This window comes from Xenopus laevis, chromosome 1L, assembly GCF_017654675.1.
Source record: "Xenopus laevis strain J_2021 chromosome 1L, Xenopus_laevis_v10.1, whole genome shotgun sequence".
NCBI lineage: Eukaryota > Metazoa > Chordata > Amphibia > Anura > Pipidae > Xenopus > Xenopus laevis.
In genome coordinates this window covers 194,488,769-194,508,675 of record NC_054371.1, presented here as the reverse complement: position 1 = coordinate 194,508,675, position 19,907 = coordinate 194,488,769, and the positions used below count along the sequence as shown (strand labels likewise).

Genomic DNA, 19,907 nt, shown 5'->3' with positions numbered 1-19,907 from the left:
TTGAATGGACGTATATGTTGCAGCAAATACATTACACTACACAAGCCCAGGGAACCTTAATGAAATAAACTAGTTGTTATATTACCCTACACATGAGCCCAGTGTATAGTTTATGTGCCATATGTTAGGAAATGTAGGGGGGATGCTGGGTACCCCCCCAAAAAATTGCGATCTTTTGCAGCCTATCACCCTGTAAAAAGTAAAAGACGTCAGCTTTTTTTGGGACTTAGAACATTTTTCAACAATTTTTTGACCAAGTCCTATCTACTCTATTGCACTTCGCCTGGTCTGAGCTGGCGAAGGCAAGTCTGGCGCAAGAGGTAACGTTCAGTCAAATCTCATTCTTAGTGAATTAGCGTAGTTACATTCGTTCGCCAGAGTGCAACTTCGCCTGGCGTTAGAGTGCGAAGTACCGCTAGAGTCTATCTCCTTTGCTAGCGAAGTTACACCAGCGCCCGTTAGTAATTTTCGCCAGCTTTAGTCACTTCGCCCTTTAGTAAACTATTTACAAAGGATGCAGTAACCTATAGCAACCAATACAGAATTTGCTTTTTAGTGGGAACAGGTTGCCTGCTATAGTTGAATATAGCATTTTTTTTAAATCTGGAGAGAGTTAGAAGAAGAAGGCAAATTATTTAAAAAATGTAAATAATAAATAATGAAGACCAGTTGAAAAGTTGCTTAGATGTAGCCATTCTATAACATACTAGAATATTAAATAGGATTTAATATTGGTTTGATACTGATATTGCAAGTCATTAAGAAAAGCTAGGGCAAACAAAGCAAGAGGACTTCTATTTTGTATTCTTCTGAATTAGATAAAAAAAAGGTTAATCGTAAAATTAAAGTATTATAACATCGTATTTATTTCTTTCCATTGCAGCTTATATTTTTCATCCAAGACAGCGATGATGTCTATGGTTTATTTCAATTTCATGCCATAGAAGACCAGAAAATTGAAATCAGTCATGAAGGACGATTTTTGACTTTAAAATTTGCCAGGGAACGTGGAACCAGAGGAGTTGTAAAACTGATTTACAGTGCCCTGTATATCCCTGCTGGACCCGTGGATCCTTGGAGGGCAAAAAATGGAGTTCTCAACGCTTCATCACAGAATAGTGTTACTTTTGCAGAAAGAGTGTCTGTAATGACAGTTAATTTACCCATACGCAATGATGCATTTCTTCAAAATGGGGCTAATTTCCTCATTCAGGTATTGTCGTTTTCTTGCAAATAGTGTATTTCCACGTAATACCCAGTACAACTTGTAGATGTTTAAACTATTATATCTGTGCCTACACTGGTGCTATATACAGGTATGGGTTCTGTTATCCAGAATGCTTGTGACCTGGGGGTTTCTGGATAATAGAACTTTCTATAATTTGGATCTCCATGCCTTAAGTCTACTAAAAACATTTAAAAATTAAATGAACCCAATAGGCTGATTTTGCCTATTTATATCTTAGTTTAGATCAAGTACAAGGTACTGTTTTTTTATTATAGAGAAAAATTAAAATAATCTTTTTAAAATTTGAATTATCTGGATAAAATAGAGCCTTTGGGAGTTAGCCTTCCTGTAATTCTGAGCTTTCTGGATAACTGGTTTTCAGATAACGGATCCCATACCTGTACAGTAAGTAAATTGCTAATATTTATAAATGAATGTCCACTGTAAAATCTTTTACTGAAAGGTCATGGAGACTTTGAGATGTTTTATTCATCCAGTATATGAAGGAACTCTCCTACCCGCTGTTACTTCATTTCTGATTTTTTTTATTGATTTTGATGCTGTATAGTCACAAGCTACGTGCAAACTCAAAATGAAATTCTTGGAAACAATGTGGTTCTTTACACACGATGTCTAGATATATTCAGTCTGTGAAAAAAAACCTTCACGTTTGTATAAGTACACAGTGGCATTCTTCTGGGTTCATGAGATGGGTCTTGTAGTAGGTGACTCTCTGGCTGTTTTCCCAGAAGGGCCTTACTTTTGCTTTGAACAAAACGATGACCTTCAGCTTATATTAAAAAAAACTTTTCTCCTTTTTTTCCACAAAACCTTGTTTCCTGGACAAATAAGCCAAAAGATCAGCATAAAGAAAGAAAAACTAAGCCAGAGTGTTAACAAGTAAAGCCCAGACTTTTGTTGTACTACAAGCATTTGAACAAGCGCATTGGACAAACTTCCAATATATTTGTCCATGGGGTACAAAAAAGAACATGGCATGTTTGGAAGGGATTTGCACAGTAGAGTCACTGTTCATTCCCCCAAGCTTATTATTTGATTTCTCAAACGCTTCATTGAGAAAGAAATTCTTGAAAATCTGAATTGGAGACCCAGAACATCATGTTTACTAAGCTGTGCTAAGCCTTGTGTTGCTTTATATCACAGCATCGGGAGGCAGATATGTGTCTCTCATTGTTTTTAAATGTGTGTGTGAAAAATACTGGCAAGGTTCAACAAAGCCGCATAAGGGAGTTAGTAACTCATTTAGAAGTAGTTAGAACAAACGAAACGAAGTAACTTGTGCAGTTTTACTTACTACTACTACTACTACAAAACTTGGCTTCGACTATACCACTACTAGTTTTGGTTTATTGAATGTTTAAATTATCATTGAGCTAACTTCTATAGTGATGCCAGGTAGTGGTGTGTCACAGGAGACACAGTCTAGGGAACTATGAAGGCAGTGTTTCCTTAATGATACTCACTTGAGTCCTCAGTGTCCATCTATGACCAGTGCAGAACTTGTATTACATCTATGCTGAGTACACCACTATGTTTTGTGGTGCAACCTGTTATCATGACTTTTATTAGTTTATCCTTGCTGATGTCAAATGATGACATAGCTTGGGGGGTGGGGTTGACCTTCTCTTTTGTCCCCTGTTCCTAAAGCCAATGTTGCTGTGGCTAACTCCTAACCAGTTATAATCTATATCCTGGCTGTCCAACTGGCTGAATGTGGCCTTCCAAAGGATTTTTATGCCCCCCCAGTCTGCTTAAGGTTTTCACAGACTTGATTATATAACATCATTATTTTTATATATGCCCCTCAAATATGCTTTATGAGACATAATCATGACCATGACATGTAACAAGTTGGACAGCACTGATGTATATCAAATAGGGAAACACTGGGTAAACTATTTGCCTGTCTGGACCAAGCCTTGTGTGTAACTGTAGTCTCTTTAAAGAATGGCCAGTTCCAGGCAACTTTTCAATTGGTTATTATTATTTATTTTTGATAGTTTTTTAAAATTATTCTTCTGACATTTAAGAAAACAGGGGAGCGCTCCAAGTGTTTCAACACACGCAAAGCTTTATTGAAAAGATCTTCAAAATGCTCTTGCAAAAGATCTAATGGTAAAAGCCATATAGAATCAAAGCCCCTTCTGCCTCAACATGTTTCATGCTCAGCAGCGTCTCCTCAGGAGGTTCAGGGACATTAACAAGAACCTTACTTTATGCACAACATACCTTTATAGGTCATAAACACCTTCAACACAAATTGACCCTTTGCGTGCTTTAACGATTAATAAATAATAATTATAGGTTATAACAAATAAATATTGCATTTGTCTAATGACAAATTTATTAAGTTCTAAACTCAAAGGTGACCATCCCCTTTAACTTTTACTCAACTACAGTTTAGATTTCCCTGTGATTTTTAGCTTCTAGGAGATGCAGGGAGTAGCAGATGTACAGATATGAACTACACTGTTGTTTAGTTATATTTCGAGTAAGCTACTGTATATAAAACACTAGTTTTTTATCAAACTTATTTTCTGCTGGTTAAAAATAGTTTAAAGCGGCAACATATTTTTCAGCACAGTACATACTGTACGTGTAGATTACAATCTCTGTACAGACAAACCGATACCCTAGGGAATAAGGAAGCTGGTCGCAAGGGCTTTGTTGAACACTGTTATTTCATATGGAGCCACATCAGGCTGCATCAATAGGAATAGGAGCCACAGAATTTTGATCCTGGGGACACTAGCTCAGCAGTTCTCAAGCAATTCAGTTGAAGAACACTTGAGCAATTTGTGCCCTCATTCAGGTTGTGTATTTTGCTGAGATTGGGTTGAAATTGTCATAGCTCCTTGCATTCCAAACTGACACATTTTTATATGAAAAAGTATGGATTTATATTGTTTCAGAATTCTTATTCCATGAATATAATCTTTTGAAACAAGTTTTGTAATTTGTGCATTATGATTAAAATAGCTATAGTTTTCACCCATTCCTGGTGATGTACGCTCTAGTACGTAGTATTAAAGAGCATTGCATAATCTGAGTGTGTCCCTTTGATTTTTCAAATAATGTACCACTTACCAGAATTCTGATTCTTTTTAGCTGGAAACCTGTGAGCTTCTGAGCCCATTTCCCATCGTGCCTCCAGTGAGCCCCAGGCTAGGGACACTGCAGAACGTTTCTCTGAGTGTTACTGCTGACATCGCAAATGGAGAAATTGGCTTTGCCAGCAATCTGTCAATTATTGTGTCTGAACCTGAAAACACATCCGAAGTGGTAAGAAACTTTTACCAATTTCATATTTTGGATCAGTTTGCCTGGCTGTCATTTTAGAAGAATGAAACTGATTGCTAACTATTTATATTTATAATGAATTGATCAGTGATATAGATATCTGCAGTACACTAATACGCTTTGGGAAACATATACAGAAAGCATCCAAGGTAACCCTCTCTGTGCCTTGCAGGGCACTGCAGTATATTTACACATATTTGCAGAGATTTTTTACACAGAGGAGGAATGTGCAGTGCAGCCTTAGCAGCATAGAACATTTCTTGAAAGAGGGCAAAGACATACAGAGGTGCCCCTGCTGCATGGATTATTGGGGTCCATATATATATATATATATATATATATATATATATATATATATATATATATATATATATATATATATATATATATATATATATATATATATATATATATATTATATAATTGCTTTTTTTATGCAAATTCAAATAAAAATACAGTTGATGTGATGCTATATGGTTTTTTTTTTAAATCAAACTACACAGCAATCTAAGCAAAAGATTCCTAGTGTATATTTATCTTGAGGCAAAAGTCTAAAATGTTGTACTATCACCAGGGCATTAATAAATACCATGGAACGAATATATATCCGACAGCGACAAATAATCACACGAAACAGAGTAAACCCAACCGAAATAAGCAAAACTGAAAATAAAAGCTTATAGTATAGACAATAAAAGACCAAAGGCGATGGTGATCTAAACCTTGTTGCTTGCCCACATTTTACTCATTTTACAGCAAAATATTTTCCAGCAACATCAGGGTTGTATACTTAAAGCAATACTGCTCAATAAACCTCTACAGGCCAATAGCCATATTAAAATGCAAAATAAGCCTCCAGTGAGTTTCCCACTCAGTATGAGGTCATGTTCTTTGTTACTAAAATTATATTTACGGTGCTATAAAAAACGTTTAAAGCTTCTAAGTCCTCCCTTTTGATGTTTTATTAAAGTGTAATAATAACTTCCAAAATGACACAGTTATCCCCATATGTAACAGTAACAAGACCAACAAAGTGCTTGGTGTGCAACATTCCTCTGCTGAATTATTTTGCATCTGTAATTATGTTTTTTGGCCAACCTCCTAGGGGACGCAGCGGGCCAGTTTAATTGAAGGTTTTGATGCCCTTTACGGGTTGTAGACTGAATCTAGCAAAGACAAATGTAGGATATACATGAAAACAGCAACTTACTAATATGTTTACGTATCATCTTGGATCAATTAAATAAGAATGACAGTTTACAGTGTGCTTGATCATTTGGGTGTTTTTTGAATTGCATCCATCACACAGTTCTATTTCTTGGCAGGTTTCTATTGCATTGCATCGTGATGGTACTAGAGGAGAGGCTGTTGTCTTTTGGAGCTTGAAACCAACCGGTTTAAATACTAATGCTGTTACCTTAAACGATTTAAGTCCCTTTAATGGTTCTGTGAAGTTCTTACATGGACAAAGTGACACTACAATAAATATTACTATAAAACCGGATGATGTACCTGAAATTAACGAAACTGTCATAATATCCTTGAACAGGTAATTCTTAATTCTCTTTTTTTTTGCATGTAGAAGTACCTGAAACGTATCTGTTAACAGTTCCAAAAGATTGATTTCTATGCAGATAGTCCAGCAAAGCTAAAATGTTCCTGTGACACAGATCTTTACTGCTGTGGTTGCCTTGGGCTGGTACAAAAGCTCAAAACATAATGTACAACATTTGTACCCTGCTTTAGTACAATTTTGTTGTCAAGGAAAAAAAGCTAGTAGTTCTGGCCTTGGCTTTTAATTTAGAGTGTAAGCTCCTTTATGATATTGGGTCTTTATGAGTCTTTGCACAGCTACTACCCTTGCAGAGCGGCACCTGCTGAGGCACCACTGTACATTTTATATTCTAGCAGACAAGATACATGATAAACAAAATAATATATTACTCTGTGTTGAAGTAGTTACTTGTGAAAATACACGCAATATGGGTGTTGGGTGCACAAAGCCATATTAGAAGCAAATATTGGAAGTAAAATTAGCTTCTTGGGTTTAATTAATGTTTACACAATTTTTCTAGAAGACTTAAGATATGGAGTTCCAAATTACGGAAAGATCTGTTATCTGGTAAACCCCAGGTCGTGAGCATTCTGGATCCCATACCTGTATGGGAAAAGAAAAGTTAGTTAGTTACAGCATTATAAACTCAGCTTGCAGTATATTGGTTGGAAGGCGCACTCTAGGACCCTTTTAGAACAGAATCGCTTGTTTTCAATTAAACATTTAAAACAGATTTCCTTTATTCACACATCTTGGTACACCAAATAACACAGCGCCATGAGGTCTGACGCGTTTCTTGTCACTGCACTTCATCAGAGACCTTGTATAAACTCACTCACGCTAACAAATTATATAATCATTTGCAGCTTAATAAAAACACAACTAATGCCAACTTATACAGTGTCTTTCCTGTTATAAATCCTTTTGCTGTGTAATGTTGGGTAGGAATAGTAGTAATGTTTTTATAGGCAAAATGCGATACAGAGCCTTCAGGAATCCTACTTTTCTTTTTTAATAGTTACCATTTTTTATTGATTTTCTCAAAATAGAAATAAAGATATTACAAATAACAATGAATAGCTGTGGTGCATGTCACATGAATGAATCAGATATGATAACACGTGGCTCCTGAGTCAACCAACATTTGTTTGTTTGGCTTCTGTCAGTCATGCAATGTTGTAATGAAAAGGCAAAGGAAAAATTGCTGTAATTATGATTTGCAAGTCAGTTTTAAAGCAACAAAACTGACTCAGCCCCCATGGCTTTTGTTTGCTTCAGGGCAAGTTCCTTTCTTCCAGCAATTTGTGAAGTATGTAAAAAAGGTCGCTGTAAAACAATTGCAATCCCTCCTAAAACATTCCATCCTCTATGATTAAAAGTTCAGGCAGTGTCTTTTGTCATAGACTGTCACTGCAGTGAAAGGGGCAAAATCCTCCAGACATTTAGGTTGACTAGTCTGGGCACCTCATGAATGATGTATGGGCATGTCAGGCATTGTCATACTCACACTGTAACAAACAATAGTCATTCTGGCAACCTGAGAAAAGGGCAAGTAGCAACTGCCACTTATTGTTTACATATCCCACCACAATGGTTTTATTTATTTGACAAAAGAGTGGTGTTTTGCTTACTGGTCTAAAGACTGGGAAGATATATTTTAGAACTTCATGTTTTTCCAAATGTATCCTGCTTTGGGGTGTGACAATGAGAAACAGGTTGTGGATATTTTCAACAAATAGCCTAAAAGTAACTGCTTTTGTGAACAAGATATCACCTGGCTACGGTGCTGTTTTTTTCTTTTAGAAAGGCCTATTTAGGTATCCATCTTAAATGTTTTTATTACGGGTATAGGATCCCTTATTTGGAAACCCGTTACCCAGAAAGCTTCAAATTACAGAAAGGCCATTTCCCATAAACTAGCTTTTATCCATGATTTCCTTTTTCTCTGTAATAATAAAACAGTACATTGTACTTGATCCAATGAAGATATAATTAATCCTTATTTGAAGCAAAACGAGTATGGGACCTGTTATCCAAGCATTCTGGATAACAGGTCCCATGATGGTACAGTAAGACATGTTCTACTGGTGGGTAATTCCATTTCTTATGCACTTGTTTCCAGCAATGTCAACAGTATGGCTTATTCCTCCCAAGCACATCCTTGGTTTTGACTTTTTTGCATTTTTTCATACTCGGAAGAATGGGATATTAATGTGCATTGAATATTGTTTTGCAGATAGAGCTACTGTACACTCCCACACAACACTTTTCTTTATGCATAAACTTAATCTAAAATAAATATGGGTACCCCCCCCCCACTCAGTGCTGTGAGGACATACCAGCAGCCATTATAATACACCACAAACAGACAAGACTGGATTTTATGTTTGTCCACGGTTACCAATTTATTAGAGTTTTATTCAGCAGCAGCTCTCCAATTTGGAATTTGAGCAGCTATCTGGTTGCTAGGATCCAGTTTACCCTAACAACCAGGCAGTTATGTTAATGAAAAGCATTAATATGAAAAGGACAGGGCCTGTATTAAAAGATAGGTCATAAAAAGTAACAAAATAATAAAACTGTTGCCTTACAAAGCAAAAGCTTTTTGTTTGCCAGGGTCAGTGAATATTTTTCCAGTATTAAGAAAACTATAAAAAATGAAGAGCAATTTAAAATCTGCTAAGAATAGGCCATTCTGACGTGATAAAAGTTAACTTAGTGGTGAACCACCCCTATAATGTGTGTTATTAGCCCACAAGTAAATGAAAGCAAAAGTCTGATTTGTTGCTGTAGGTAAATACTCTGGGGCACATTTACTTAGGGTCAAATATCGAGGGTTAATTAACCCTCGATATTCGACTGTCGAAGTTAAATCCTTCGACTTCGAATATCGAAGGAATAATCGTTTGATCGAACGATTAAATCCTTCGAATCAAACGATTCGAAGGATCTTAATCCATCCATCGAACGAAATTCCTTCGATCAAAAAAAGCTTGCAAAGCCTATGGGGACCTTCCCCATAGGCTAACTTTGCTGCTCGGTAGTTTTTAGATGGCGAAGTAGGGGGTCGAAGTTTTTTTTTAAAGAGACAGTTCTTCGACTATTGAATGGTCGAATAGAACGATTTTTAGTTCGAATCGTTCAATTCGAAGTCGAAGTCGTAGTCGAAGGTCGAAGTAGCCAAAAAAACACTTCGAAATTCGAAGTTTTTTTTATTCTATTCCTTCACTCGAGCTTAGTAAATGTGCCCCTCCGTGTATATTACACTTGTTTTGGTAACTTAATGAGGATCTGAGTTTTGTGGCAAAATAATCCTAATTATCTACAAATAAATTCTATTTATTTTATGGTTACACACTGTGCTGCTCTAGACAATAGGTTGATGTTTATATAGGAGTAATAAAAACATTTATACTTTTGGGGGCAGATTTATAAAGTGTCGAATTTCGAAGTTGAAAATACTTCGAAATTCGACCATCGAATTGAATTGTTTTTTTTCATCGAATTCGGCCATTTGCGGTCGAAGTAAAACCGTTCGATAGAACGATGAAATCCTTTGAATCAAACGATTCAAAGTATTTCATCCATCGATCTAACGATTTTTTCTTCTCAACTTAGAAAACTGCTCTAGAAGGTCCCCATAGGCTAACATAGCACTTCGGCAGGTTTCATTTGGCGAACTATAGAATTTGAAGTTTTTTTAAAGAGACAGTACTTCGATTATCGAATGGTCGAATATTTGAACTATTTTACTTTGATTCGAAGTTGAAGTCATAGTATCCTATTCGATGGTTAAAGTATCCAAAAAATTGCTTGGAATTTCACATTTTTTTATTTAGAAAATTCCCTCTAATTCACTTCAACCCTTGATAAATCTGGCCCTTAAAGACGCATTTAGAAGTAAAGTCCAGATACAGTATATTTCATCTGCAGCTGGAGGGGATTTGTTCAGCTTCAGCAGTTTGGGAAGATTCACAGAGCTTGGCAGCCATTCTGCAGGAAGAGAGAAGTAAAGAGAAGATTTCAATGGGCCTTGACAAGCTGTTTGGTCTTGGGGTCATCTGTTCTAAGGAAAAGCTGACAATTTGCTTTCCAGCATTTGTCAACAGGGCAGCACCCAACAAACAGAGCTCCCATAAAGTTAACATTATTATGTGTACTTCATAAATAAAAGTGTCTCTTTTTCTTTTATTCTGTTTTATTGAAGTTTTGGCAAGCTTTGCTTTCATCAACCTTTTCTGTTTGCCAGGGTAGAAACGGAAAAGTCTGTGGTATACTTTGAGTAAGTGGAAAAAAAATGATTGTGATGAGTGATTTTATTTTTCTTTGAGTATCCATATTGAACTATTTCATTATAGTACTACCTTCTTCTTGCTACCTGTCTGTATATGAATATGCACATTATCTCAGTCACTCAGCTTGTACAGTATACTGTATGTACTCCGTTACAAGGGTTTCTATATAACTGAATCGTGTCATGTATTTTACTTGTTAGCTGTGAAAAAAAAAATAGGAAGGGATAATGCAGTAGCTTGAGCAAAGTTAACGAATAGCAGCAAATCTACATTTACATTTCATTGGTTCAAAGCTGTGAGAATAATCACAGCTGTATATCATTGGCTGCAAACCATAACTAAAACCTGTGTTTGCAAGAATAGTTATGCATAAAACCAAGTCACTGCTACCATGCTCAAATATTACTGTTTATACCATTGATATATTACACATTGATTTACAGCTCATGTTTTATCAGATTCATAAGTTTCATTCTCAGTGGAGCTTATTTTTAGTTTAATTTAAGCTAGATCAGTTTTACCAGCAGCCAATTAATGATCAGTATGTTTTTGACTAGGCTGTGTTGCCAAATTGTCCAAAATTCACACCCATTGCCTGAAATCGCTCCTGCTTGTGCTTGTTATTTGTATAAATGGACTGCTACATTTAAATGCAACATGTATTAGCCTTGCAAAAGCTTGCACAAGTGCAGATTATCTTCTACTACATCATCCTGTATAAAAGCATGTTGCATGGATTGTATTCTGTTGTGTGCAGAGTAACATCTGCTTGGTGACGTATCATATGTCTTATGGAAAACTCACCGAGTGGATCCATTGTGCTTGTTTTTTTCCCTTTAATAAATATTGATGACAGTTGCATGCTTAAGTAAACAAAACTTGCTTTCAGTTACCAAAAGTGCCACTTCTGAACTACATTAAATCAAATATATATATATATATATATATATATATAATTATATATATATATATATATATTTTTTTTTTTGTATTTGTAATATATAAGGTCTTTGACAAGAGACCATGCACACATAATGGCTTACATTTCTTCTGAATTGTCTTTACTCAAGGGAAATGTTCCCTTCAAGGTGTGCACTTCAAAACACAACATTTTGTACAGGGTCGGACTGGGGGGCCCGGGGCCCACCGGGGCTATTGCCCCAGGGCCCCCCTCTGGCCCCACTGCCGCGCCGGCGTGTACGCCGCGTCTCTGCGCCGGCGTGTGCCTGCGCGTGCGCGTGGTGCCGAGTTTAAACGCATTTAAAATTTTTGCCCGCATTTAAAATTTTTGCCTCCGATAAAGGGGGTCGCGAAATTAACAGGCAGATATGGGTACGGACCTGGGCCGCGGGGCCCACAAGAGCCGGGGCCCACCGGGTTTTTTACACTGATTTTGTATCAATTCTGACCTGAGCACACAGTTTTTAAAAAACTGTGCACACAAGTTTAAAATGTTTAAAATATAAAAAATTCATGTCATGTGTTGTCATGATTGGCCGCTGTGTTTTGTGCAGAGTTGCATTAAAGAACATTTAGGGGCAGATTTATCAAGGGTCGAATTTCGAAGTAAAAAATACCTTGAAATCCGACCATCGAATTAAAATACTTCAACTTCGAAGTCAAAGGATTTTCCACAGATTGAAGTAAAATCGTTCGATCAAACGATTAAATCGTTCAAATAGAACGATATAAACGATTTTAGCGTACGATCGAACAATTTTTACTTCGAATCTAAGTAAATTCTAAGTCGTAGTATCCTATTCGATGGTCGAAGTATCCAAAAAATTACTTTGAATTTAGAATTTTTTTACTTTGAAAATTCCCTCAAATTCACTTCAACCCTTGATAAATCTGCCCCTAAATATACCCTGGTCTTCAAATTACTTTCTTTAGTTAGGGAATAGTGAATGACTTTTTGACCACGGAAAAACAGCCATAGACTCTGCAAAAATATTGTCGGTTTTGTCTTATGCCACGATAAAATGCCCATTGACTTCAATGCATTACACAGTTTTATGCTGTTTTGCTATTTTTTGGCAAAATGAAACAGGACAGAATCGCTCATCACTATTAGGGAAATAAAGTGTAGCTAACTTAGTCGAATAACCTCTCCGATGGCCCCTAGAACTGTTTATCATGATAATTACATTTCAAGGTAACATCTGCCAATCATTGGTCTGAAATATACTGCTGTGTTCTTAATTTGTTTTGCACTTGGTTCGCAAATAAATTCCTGTCGCTATCTCATTACTTCTAATTGAAATACTTTCAAGGGTCAGTGTGGAAAATCACATTCTGAAGTCAGGATTTACCAGCTGTGAATTGACCATTTTACAAAATGATGATCCAGGGGGGGTGTTTGAATATTCTCCTTCTTCCAGAGGACCTTATTACGTAAAAGTAAGTATAATAATAGCGATTATGAGAATACTCATTAGTGCAAGTTGGAGCCATTCACAGCAAATCTGTTACTGTTTCCAATTTTTAGAAACGTACTATAACTGTTTAGTCTACAAAAGGTTAACCAGATTTACAGATCCACAGATTTATTTGGAATATTTTCTGATTATAAACAATCTTTGTCCAGCACAGATCCAGTCTCTCTTACAGTTAGTAGCAGATTTATCAAGGGTCGTAGTGAATTTGCGGGAATTTTAGAAGTAAAAAAATTCGAAGTAATTTATTTGGATACTTCGATCATCCAATAGGATACTACGGCCTCAATTTCGATTCGAAGTAAACCTTAAAGCCTTACAGAGCATTTGTTTTTTATAGTTTCAGTGAACCTCATTTGAAAGCTGAGTCAGAAGAAGAAGAAGGGAAATAATTTAAAAACTATAACAACATATAAAAAATTAAGGCCAATTGAATAATTACTTAATTACTTAAAATTATTAATTAGCCAATGTGTAACATACTAACAGTTACTTTTCCTATGTTAATGCCTGACAGTTATCATTTAATGATAATTTATGTTTGTATTGTGGCTTTTTCTCTTTTTCTCCAGGAAGGAGATTCAGTTGAACTTAGAATTTCCCGATCGAAGGGTATACTTGTTCAGCAGTTTCTGCGCTACACTGTAGAACCAAAGGACAGCAATGAATTCTATGGAAACACTGGGATCTTGGAGTTTAAGTCTGGTGAAAAGGAGATAGTAATTACATTGTTAACAAGGATGGACGACATACCAGAGGTATTACACTTCTTCACTCCTTAGTGGCTCTTCTTTTTCCTAATTTTCTGCACAGCAGTTAACGTTCTCCACACCTTGCAGTTAAAGAATTCTAAAAGAGGTTGTCTGCTCGGGAACTTCCTAGAAAGGATGTTATACGTGATTAAGTGGTTATTAAGAAGCTGTGAACCACTATTCACATCACACAGGATTGATAACAGTGTGAAAATTCCTTGACACCTCTTTAGCATAAAGAACCAATCATTTGCCAATTAGACAAGTTTGCTATAGACGGAGCTAAGGAAGAGGCTCCCGAGCCTTTTGTTATCAGCTTCTAGTGCTACATGTGAGATGCATATGAATTTCAATCTAAATTTATTTCTCACTCTTTGTTGTTAAGGGTAAAGCCTTACAGAGCAGAAATAATGTGAGAATGGAGAAATGGTATCACTATCCCTGACTACAGGGAAAACATGAATAGCATTTAAAAGTGTAGCACGTAGTACAGTAGCCAAGAACTGTATAAAATAATGGGAATACATTGCTACTGTTGAGTATAAATCTGTAAATGAAAACTATTTAAGTATTAGTTGCTTTGGATTACATTCATTACCTCTTGTCTAAACATAATATTGCCCTCAGGGATAGCTGCCTTGATACCATCCCCCCTGTGTAAATGTTTTTTAATAGCCATGAGCGAATCAGTGAAGAAATTTGCTAAATGGTGAAAAACTTGCGAAATGCATTGAAGTCAATACGCATCAAATTTTTTTACTGTTAAAATTTTTTACGCGCACAACAATTTTTCTCACTCCAAATGCATAAAGTCAATGGGAGTTTTTTCTTGTGGCAACTTTTTTGGCATTATTTACTAAGCTCCGAATACCTGAAATTCCCCGAAATCCGAAAAATTTGTGATTTTTTTTTAATAAAATCTGACTTTTAAAAATTAAACCCAGAGGGCTAAAAAGCCCGACTATAAAAACACGGCATCTCAAACCTGTCGAGGTTTCATAAAAGTCAATGGGAACAGTCCCATTGAATTTTGGTTGTGTCGGGGGTTTCGGGCAATTTCACAATGTTTTCGGATATTTCGGGGAAAATTCACGAAAAAATCGTGGAAATCAGAACTTTTCCCGCAAAGCAACGTTTCGGGAAAATGTAATAATAAATATGCTTTAAAAACCCGAGCGGGTTAGATCGGAGTTTGTAGCAGCCAATACTGAGATAAATTCGGACCTTGATAAATAACCCCCTTTGTCTCTATGACTTTTTTGTCCAAATGCATTATAGCCAATGTGTGTTTTTTCTTATGGCGACTTTTTTGTCTCTGTGACATTTTTGTCTCAGCATCTTTTTTAGTGCGGCAAATATTCCCGTGGCGAATTTTTGCTGCAGTTTGGAAAAAACATTTGCAGATGGTGAAATGCAGAATTTTGCCTTGAATCCATGGCTGGCGAAAAAATTCACTCATCGCTATTTTTTACTATTAAATACATGGTGTTATGATATTAAGACATATATTGCTAAATGACTTTAAAATTATAGAAATGTAAGGGGCTGTACACCTTAAAATTAACTTTTGGTATGTAAAGATTTACCGTTTGAACTACAAGAGAAGAAAATAGATAAGGAAGGTAGATATGTTATGATAAAGGGGAACCTAGGGGCATTTAAAATAACTGTAGCAAATGTGTATGCGCCCAACACAGCCCAGGTGAAATTTTTAAATAAGTTTTTAGAAGAGTTAAATAATTTTAAAGAAGGCTTAGTAATTATGGGAGGGGATCTTAATCTGATGTTTAATCCAGTAATGGACTCTTCCAATGGGAAAAGTCATATATCCTATAAGGGAATAAAAAGTATAAAGCAAAAAATGGAAGAGTTATGTTTGGTTGATACATGGAGAGTGTTACATCCGAAAGTAAAAGATTATACACACTTTTCAAAAACGCATAAGATTTACACACGGGTAGACAGCAATATTCTATGACAACTTGCAATTGGACTTCATTTTTTATTTAATGGTCCGTTCACATTATAATTAATTTTGGAAGGGTTATTTACTAAAATATGAATTTATCTCATTTAAAAAAAAAAAAACATGACCAACTCTAATACCCTTTTGACCTTATTTATTATTAAAAAATTTCTGTTTGGGTAAAAACTCGATAAAATTGACAGAAAACCCGAATCATATGAGTTCTTTCCCAAATCTTTTAATAAATCTCGTAAAATGTAAGTTTTTGAAAAAAAAACTATCTCAACTGAAGTTTAGTAAATAACCCCCTTAGTGTGGCATGGACAGCAACATTCTAACAAAACTTGCAATTGGTTAACATTCTGTATTCTGTGTGTTATGACACACAGCTATGGGAACCATTATCTGGACACTTGTTTTCCAGAAAGCTCCTATTTAAAGGAAGGCCATTTCCAATAGACTCCATTTTAATCAAATGGTTCAAAATGTAAAAAGCTTTTTTTTTTCTTGTAATAATAAAACAGTAGTTTATAATGGATTGTAACTAAGATTTAAATAATCCTTATTGGAGGCAAAATAATCCTGCTGGGTTTTATTAATGTTTAAATCATTTTTAATAGGCTTAAAGTATGTATATCCAAATGACAGAAATACCCATTATCTGGAAAACTCCAGGTCCCAAGCATTCTGGTTAACAGGTCCCAGAGCTGTAATGAATTATTACACAGTAATATCTGGGCAGGAGATTCCTCACTTCCTATGGCAATTATTTGTGTTTGCTCACTAATTTCTTTCTAAATGTTTCTGTTTTAGCTGGATGAGATGTTTTCTGTGGTACTAAGCAGTCATGGTGAATTTCCAACCACGTTAGGAGAAGCCAAGACAGTGAACATAACTATTTTAAAAAACGATGATCCCCATGGAGTGATTGAATTCCCCTCGGATGGCATAGTCATGAGTCTAAATGAAAGCAAAGGAGATGAAATCTACAATGGTAACTGTTTAATGTTAATCATCTGTTTTGAGAAGCGTGTGAATAAAAAATAAATATTTTACAAATATTTGATAAAGATGATCCATAACCATGCACATCAGTGTTTTATAGAAATGATTTGGACTGATGGCTGTGCTTTTTATTCATTAAATATTAAGGGAGACATTACATATTAAGGAACACGTGGAGATTAGTTGCCAAAGATAAATCTGCTCTCCAGAAAATGCTTTCACACTGGCAGTAATGTAAATTGCCAATGGGAAACCATACACAATCCTTTCATTTTGCAAAATAGCCCAAAGTTTCCTCACAAACCAACTTGGGTCCTTCACAAAACCAAAGTGAGTACGTTATGTCTGTTTGTTGCTGTTGTTACTAGAGAAGCTAGGGAGATAGGTTTACATAGGTTTAGACAATGTTGATCTTATTTATACATCCACCGAAGTTGTTGTTAGTCAAATCTGACATTTTCCTTCTGTCTCTATACCAGATGCTTTCTAGGGTGGATTCTACTTGGTAAAAAGTCTGGCAGTCACATAATTACACACTAATCACTGGTAATTTTATTTAGGGGCCGATTCATCAAGAGTCGAATATCGAGGGTTAATTAACCCTCGATATTCGACTAGGAACTAAAATACTTCGACTTCGAATATCGAAGTCGAAGGATTTAGCGCAAATGCTGCGATCGAACGATCGAAGGATTATTCCTTCGATCGAACGATTAAATCCTTCGAATCGAACGATTCTAAGGATTTTAATACAACGATCGAAGGAATATCCTTCGATCAAAAAAACTTAGGCAAGCCTATGGGGACCTTCCCCATAGGCTAACATTGACTTCGGTAGCTTTTAGCTGCCGAAGTAGGGGGTCGAAGTTTTTTTTAAAGAGGCAGTACTTCGACTATCGAATGGTCGAATAGTCGAACGATTTTTAGTTCGAATCGTTCGATTCGTAGTTGTAGTCGTAGTCGAAGGTCGAAGTAGCCCATTTGATGGTCGAAGTAGCCCAAAAAACACTTCGAAATTCGAAGTTTTTTTACTTCGAATCCTTCACTCGAGCTTCATGAATCGGCCCCTTAATGTATTTAAATGTCCTTTTCTAAATCCAACTGATCATTAATCCTTTATTGGTAAGGAGTTCCATAACGTAATAACATGGGACCTTCCAAGAGTACAGACCCACCAGAGAATATTCCAGCGAATAGTATCCTATGCGATGTTCGAAGTATCCAAAAAATTACTTTGAAATTTGAACTTTTTGTACTTCGAAAATTCACTCGAACTTAGTAAATCTGCCCCTCAATGTTGTAAACTTTTTGTATAGATCAAATTCCCACATAGGATCAGTGTGCTTTACCTCTTTTAATCTGTGTACTTTTTTTTCTGCATTTTACAGCAACATTTCAAGTTATAAGGAAGCAAGGAACCTTTGGAAACATAAATGTAAACTGGGCCATCATTCCAAATTCCACTAATGATGTCTATCCTACTCAGGGAATACTTTACTTCCAGGATAAGGAGTTATACAAAATGATCACCATCTCATCCCTGCCTGATGAGGTAAATAATCTGCCAAGATTAACATTCTGTACACAAAGGGGTTGATTTATTAACATTCACATTTTTACAGAGAGGGATTTTTTTGCTCTAAATCTCACAAATTCAAAGTTTCTGAAACTCAAATGTTCGAAATGTATTAAGTGTAAACAACTGGAATATAAGAATTTAGCTGGTGAGTTCATGTAAAAACTCAAGCAATTTTATTAAAGTTGAGTTTTTCCAGATAACCAGAATGCGACTGAGTTGTGGTCACGTTTTTTCACATTTATAAGTGACTGAGTTTTTAAATACATAAGCACGCTTTTAAATTCTGTGTGTTTTTCGATTTTCTTTCTAATGAAAAAGAAACTGGGAAATTTACAAATTTTAATTTTTATAAATAGGTCTTAAAAATATACACTTACCACAGAGAGAGGAAGGATGATTCCATAACATACCCCGTAACTAAACTAGTCAGATGTCCAATCGCTGTAAATCAGTGAAACAATCATTTTGTCTGTTTCTTACTGGAAATTGGAACAACTCTTTAGGCTTTTTTTACATGCTTGTGATATGGAAGAATTTCCTTATTTCAACTGGGTTTCTAATTCAGAGGCTGAGTTATACCCCATCCCTTTTCCATGTTTATAAATATCCCAAACCCACTGTGTAATTCAGATAATGCAAATGTTACCTTTAAACCATGTGCTCATGTGGACACAGATTTGAAGGCCATTGCATAGAACAAATTTTAAAGCACTTTAGCACACAGGACATAGTAGTATATGGACATTTTTTTTCATCTACGTCTGGGCCCATATTTTCTATAAAAGAACATGTACATTTGTGTTTGAAAAGCTTTAAAATTGAACTCCAGCTCCTGGAGAGCAGAGAAGAAGCAATAAGAGAAGCACTACATACATTGTGGCCATAACCTCATTGCAACGTTCAAAGTTATAAGGAGCTGTGTCACCCTTAGAAACAGCTAGGTCATCATTCCAGGTTTCATAAATCATTGGAATACTTAACTTGTTTTTGTAACATAACATAACATATAGTGCAGCTGTGAGATATATTGCAAATAGTATATATATTATATACTATACAGTATATGCACGTCTACACAAAGGTGTGAGTATAAACTACTATATATGTAGTGTTACTCTTATTGCTCCCTCTCTTAACCCTGGGAGCTGGAGTTTATTTAGCTTTATTAAATTAGACTAAAACAAATATGGATAGAAATACAAGTATGGGATCGGTTATCCGGAAACCCATTATCCAGAAAGCTCCGAATTACGGAAAGGCTGTGTCCCAGAGACTCTATATATCCAATTGTATCCAGTGACACACACACGTGCTCCGTGTGCTCTGGACAGCTGTTGAGAAGCTAAGCTTAGGAGTCGTCACAAATCAGAAAATGAGGTTTGTCTGTCATATGAGCTGATGCTACAGGGCTGATTATTAAAGTCTGATGCTATTGCGATGGTTTTGGTGCCATATATTGAGAATCTGAATTAATTACGATACAGCCTTGTATTGTGACATTTATATATATATACAGTATATACTATAGTAAATCTGTCCCTAAGCTCAGCAAGTGACAGCAGCACAGAGCATGTGCAGTGAATCAGCAGCAAAGAAGATGGGGAGCTACTGGGGGCATCTTTGGAGAAACAGGCTGTGGTTGCCTTGGGCTGGTACAGAAGCCCAAAACATAATGTACGGCATTTCTACCATACCATTCTTTTTTAAACTTTAGTTCTCCTTTATAGATTAAATAGTGTTGAAGGCATCTTCTGGATATCACATTTAGATT

General features: G+C 35.9%; 1 protein-coding gene across 1 annotated transcript in view; it reads left to right on the top strand.

Annotated features, from left to right (window-relative positions):
• LOC108695679 (adhesion G-protein coupled receptor V1) overlaps positions 1-19,907 on the top strand; it is a 208,008-nt gene that overhangs the window by 9,503 nt on the left and 178,598 nt on the right. Inside the window, exons 8-14 of the mRNA XM_041568538.1 lie at positions 884-1,213; positions 4,358-4,531; positions 5,875-6,098; positions 12,673-12,799; positions 13,407-13,592; positions 16,366-16,546; positions 17,946-18,109. Of these exons, the coding sequence (XP_041424472.1) occupies positions 884-1,213; positions 4,358-4,531; positions 5,875-6,098; positions 12,673-12,799; positions 13,407-13,592; positions 16,366-16,546; positions 17,946-18,109 (1,386 nt within the window). The remainder of the gene's footprint in view (positions 1-883; positions 1,214-4,357; positions 4,532-5,874; positions 6,099-12,672; positions 12,800-13,406; positions 13,593-16,365; positions 16,547-17,945; positions 18,110-19,907) is intronic.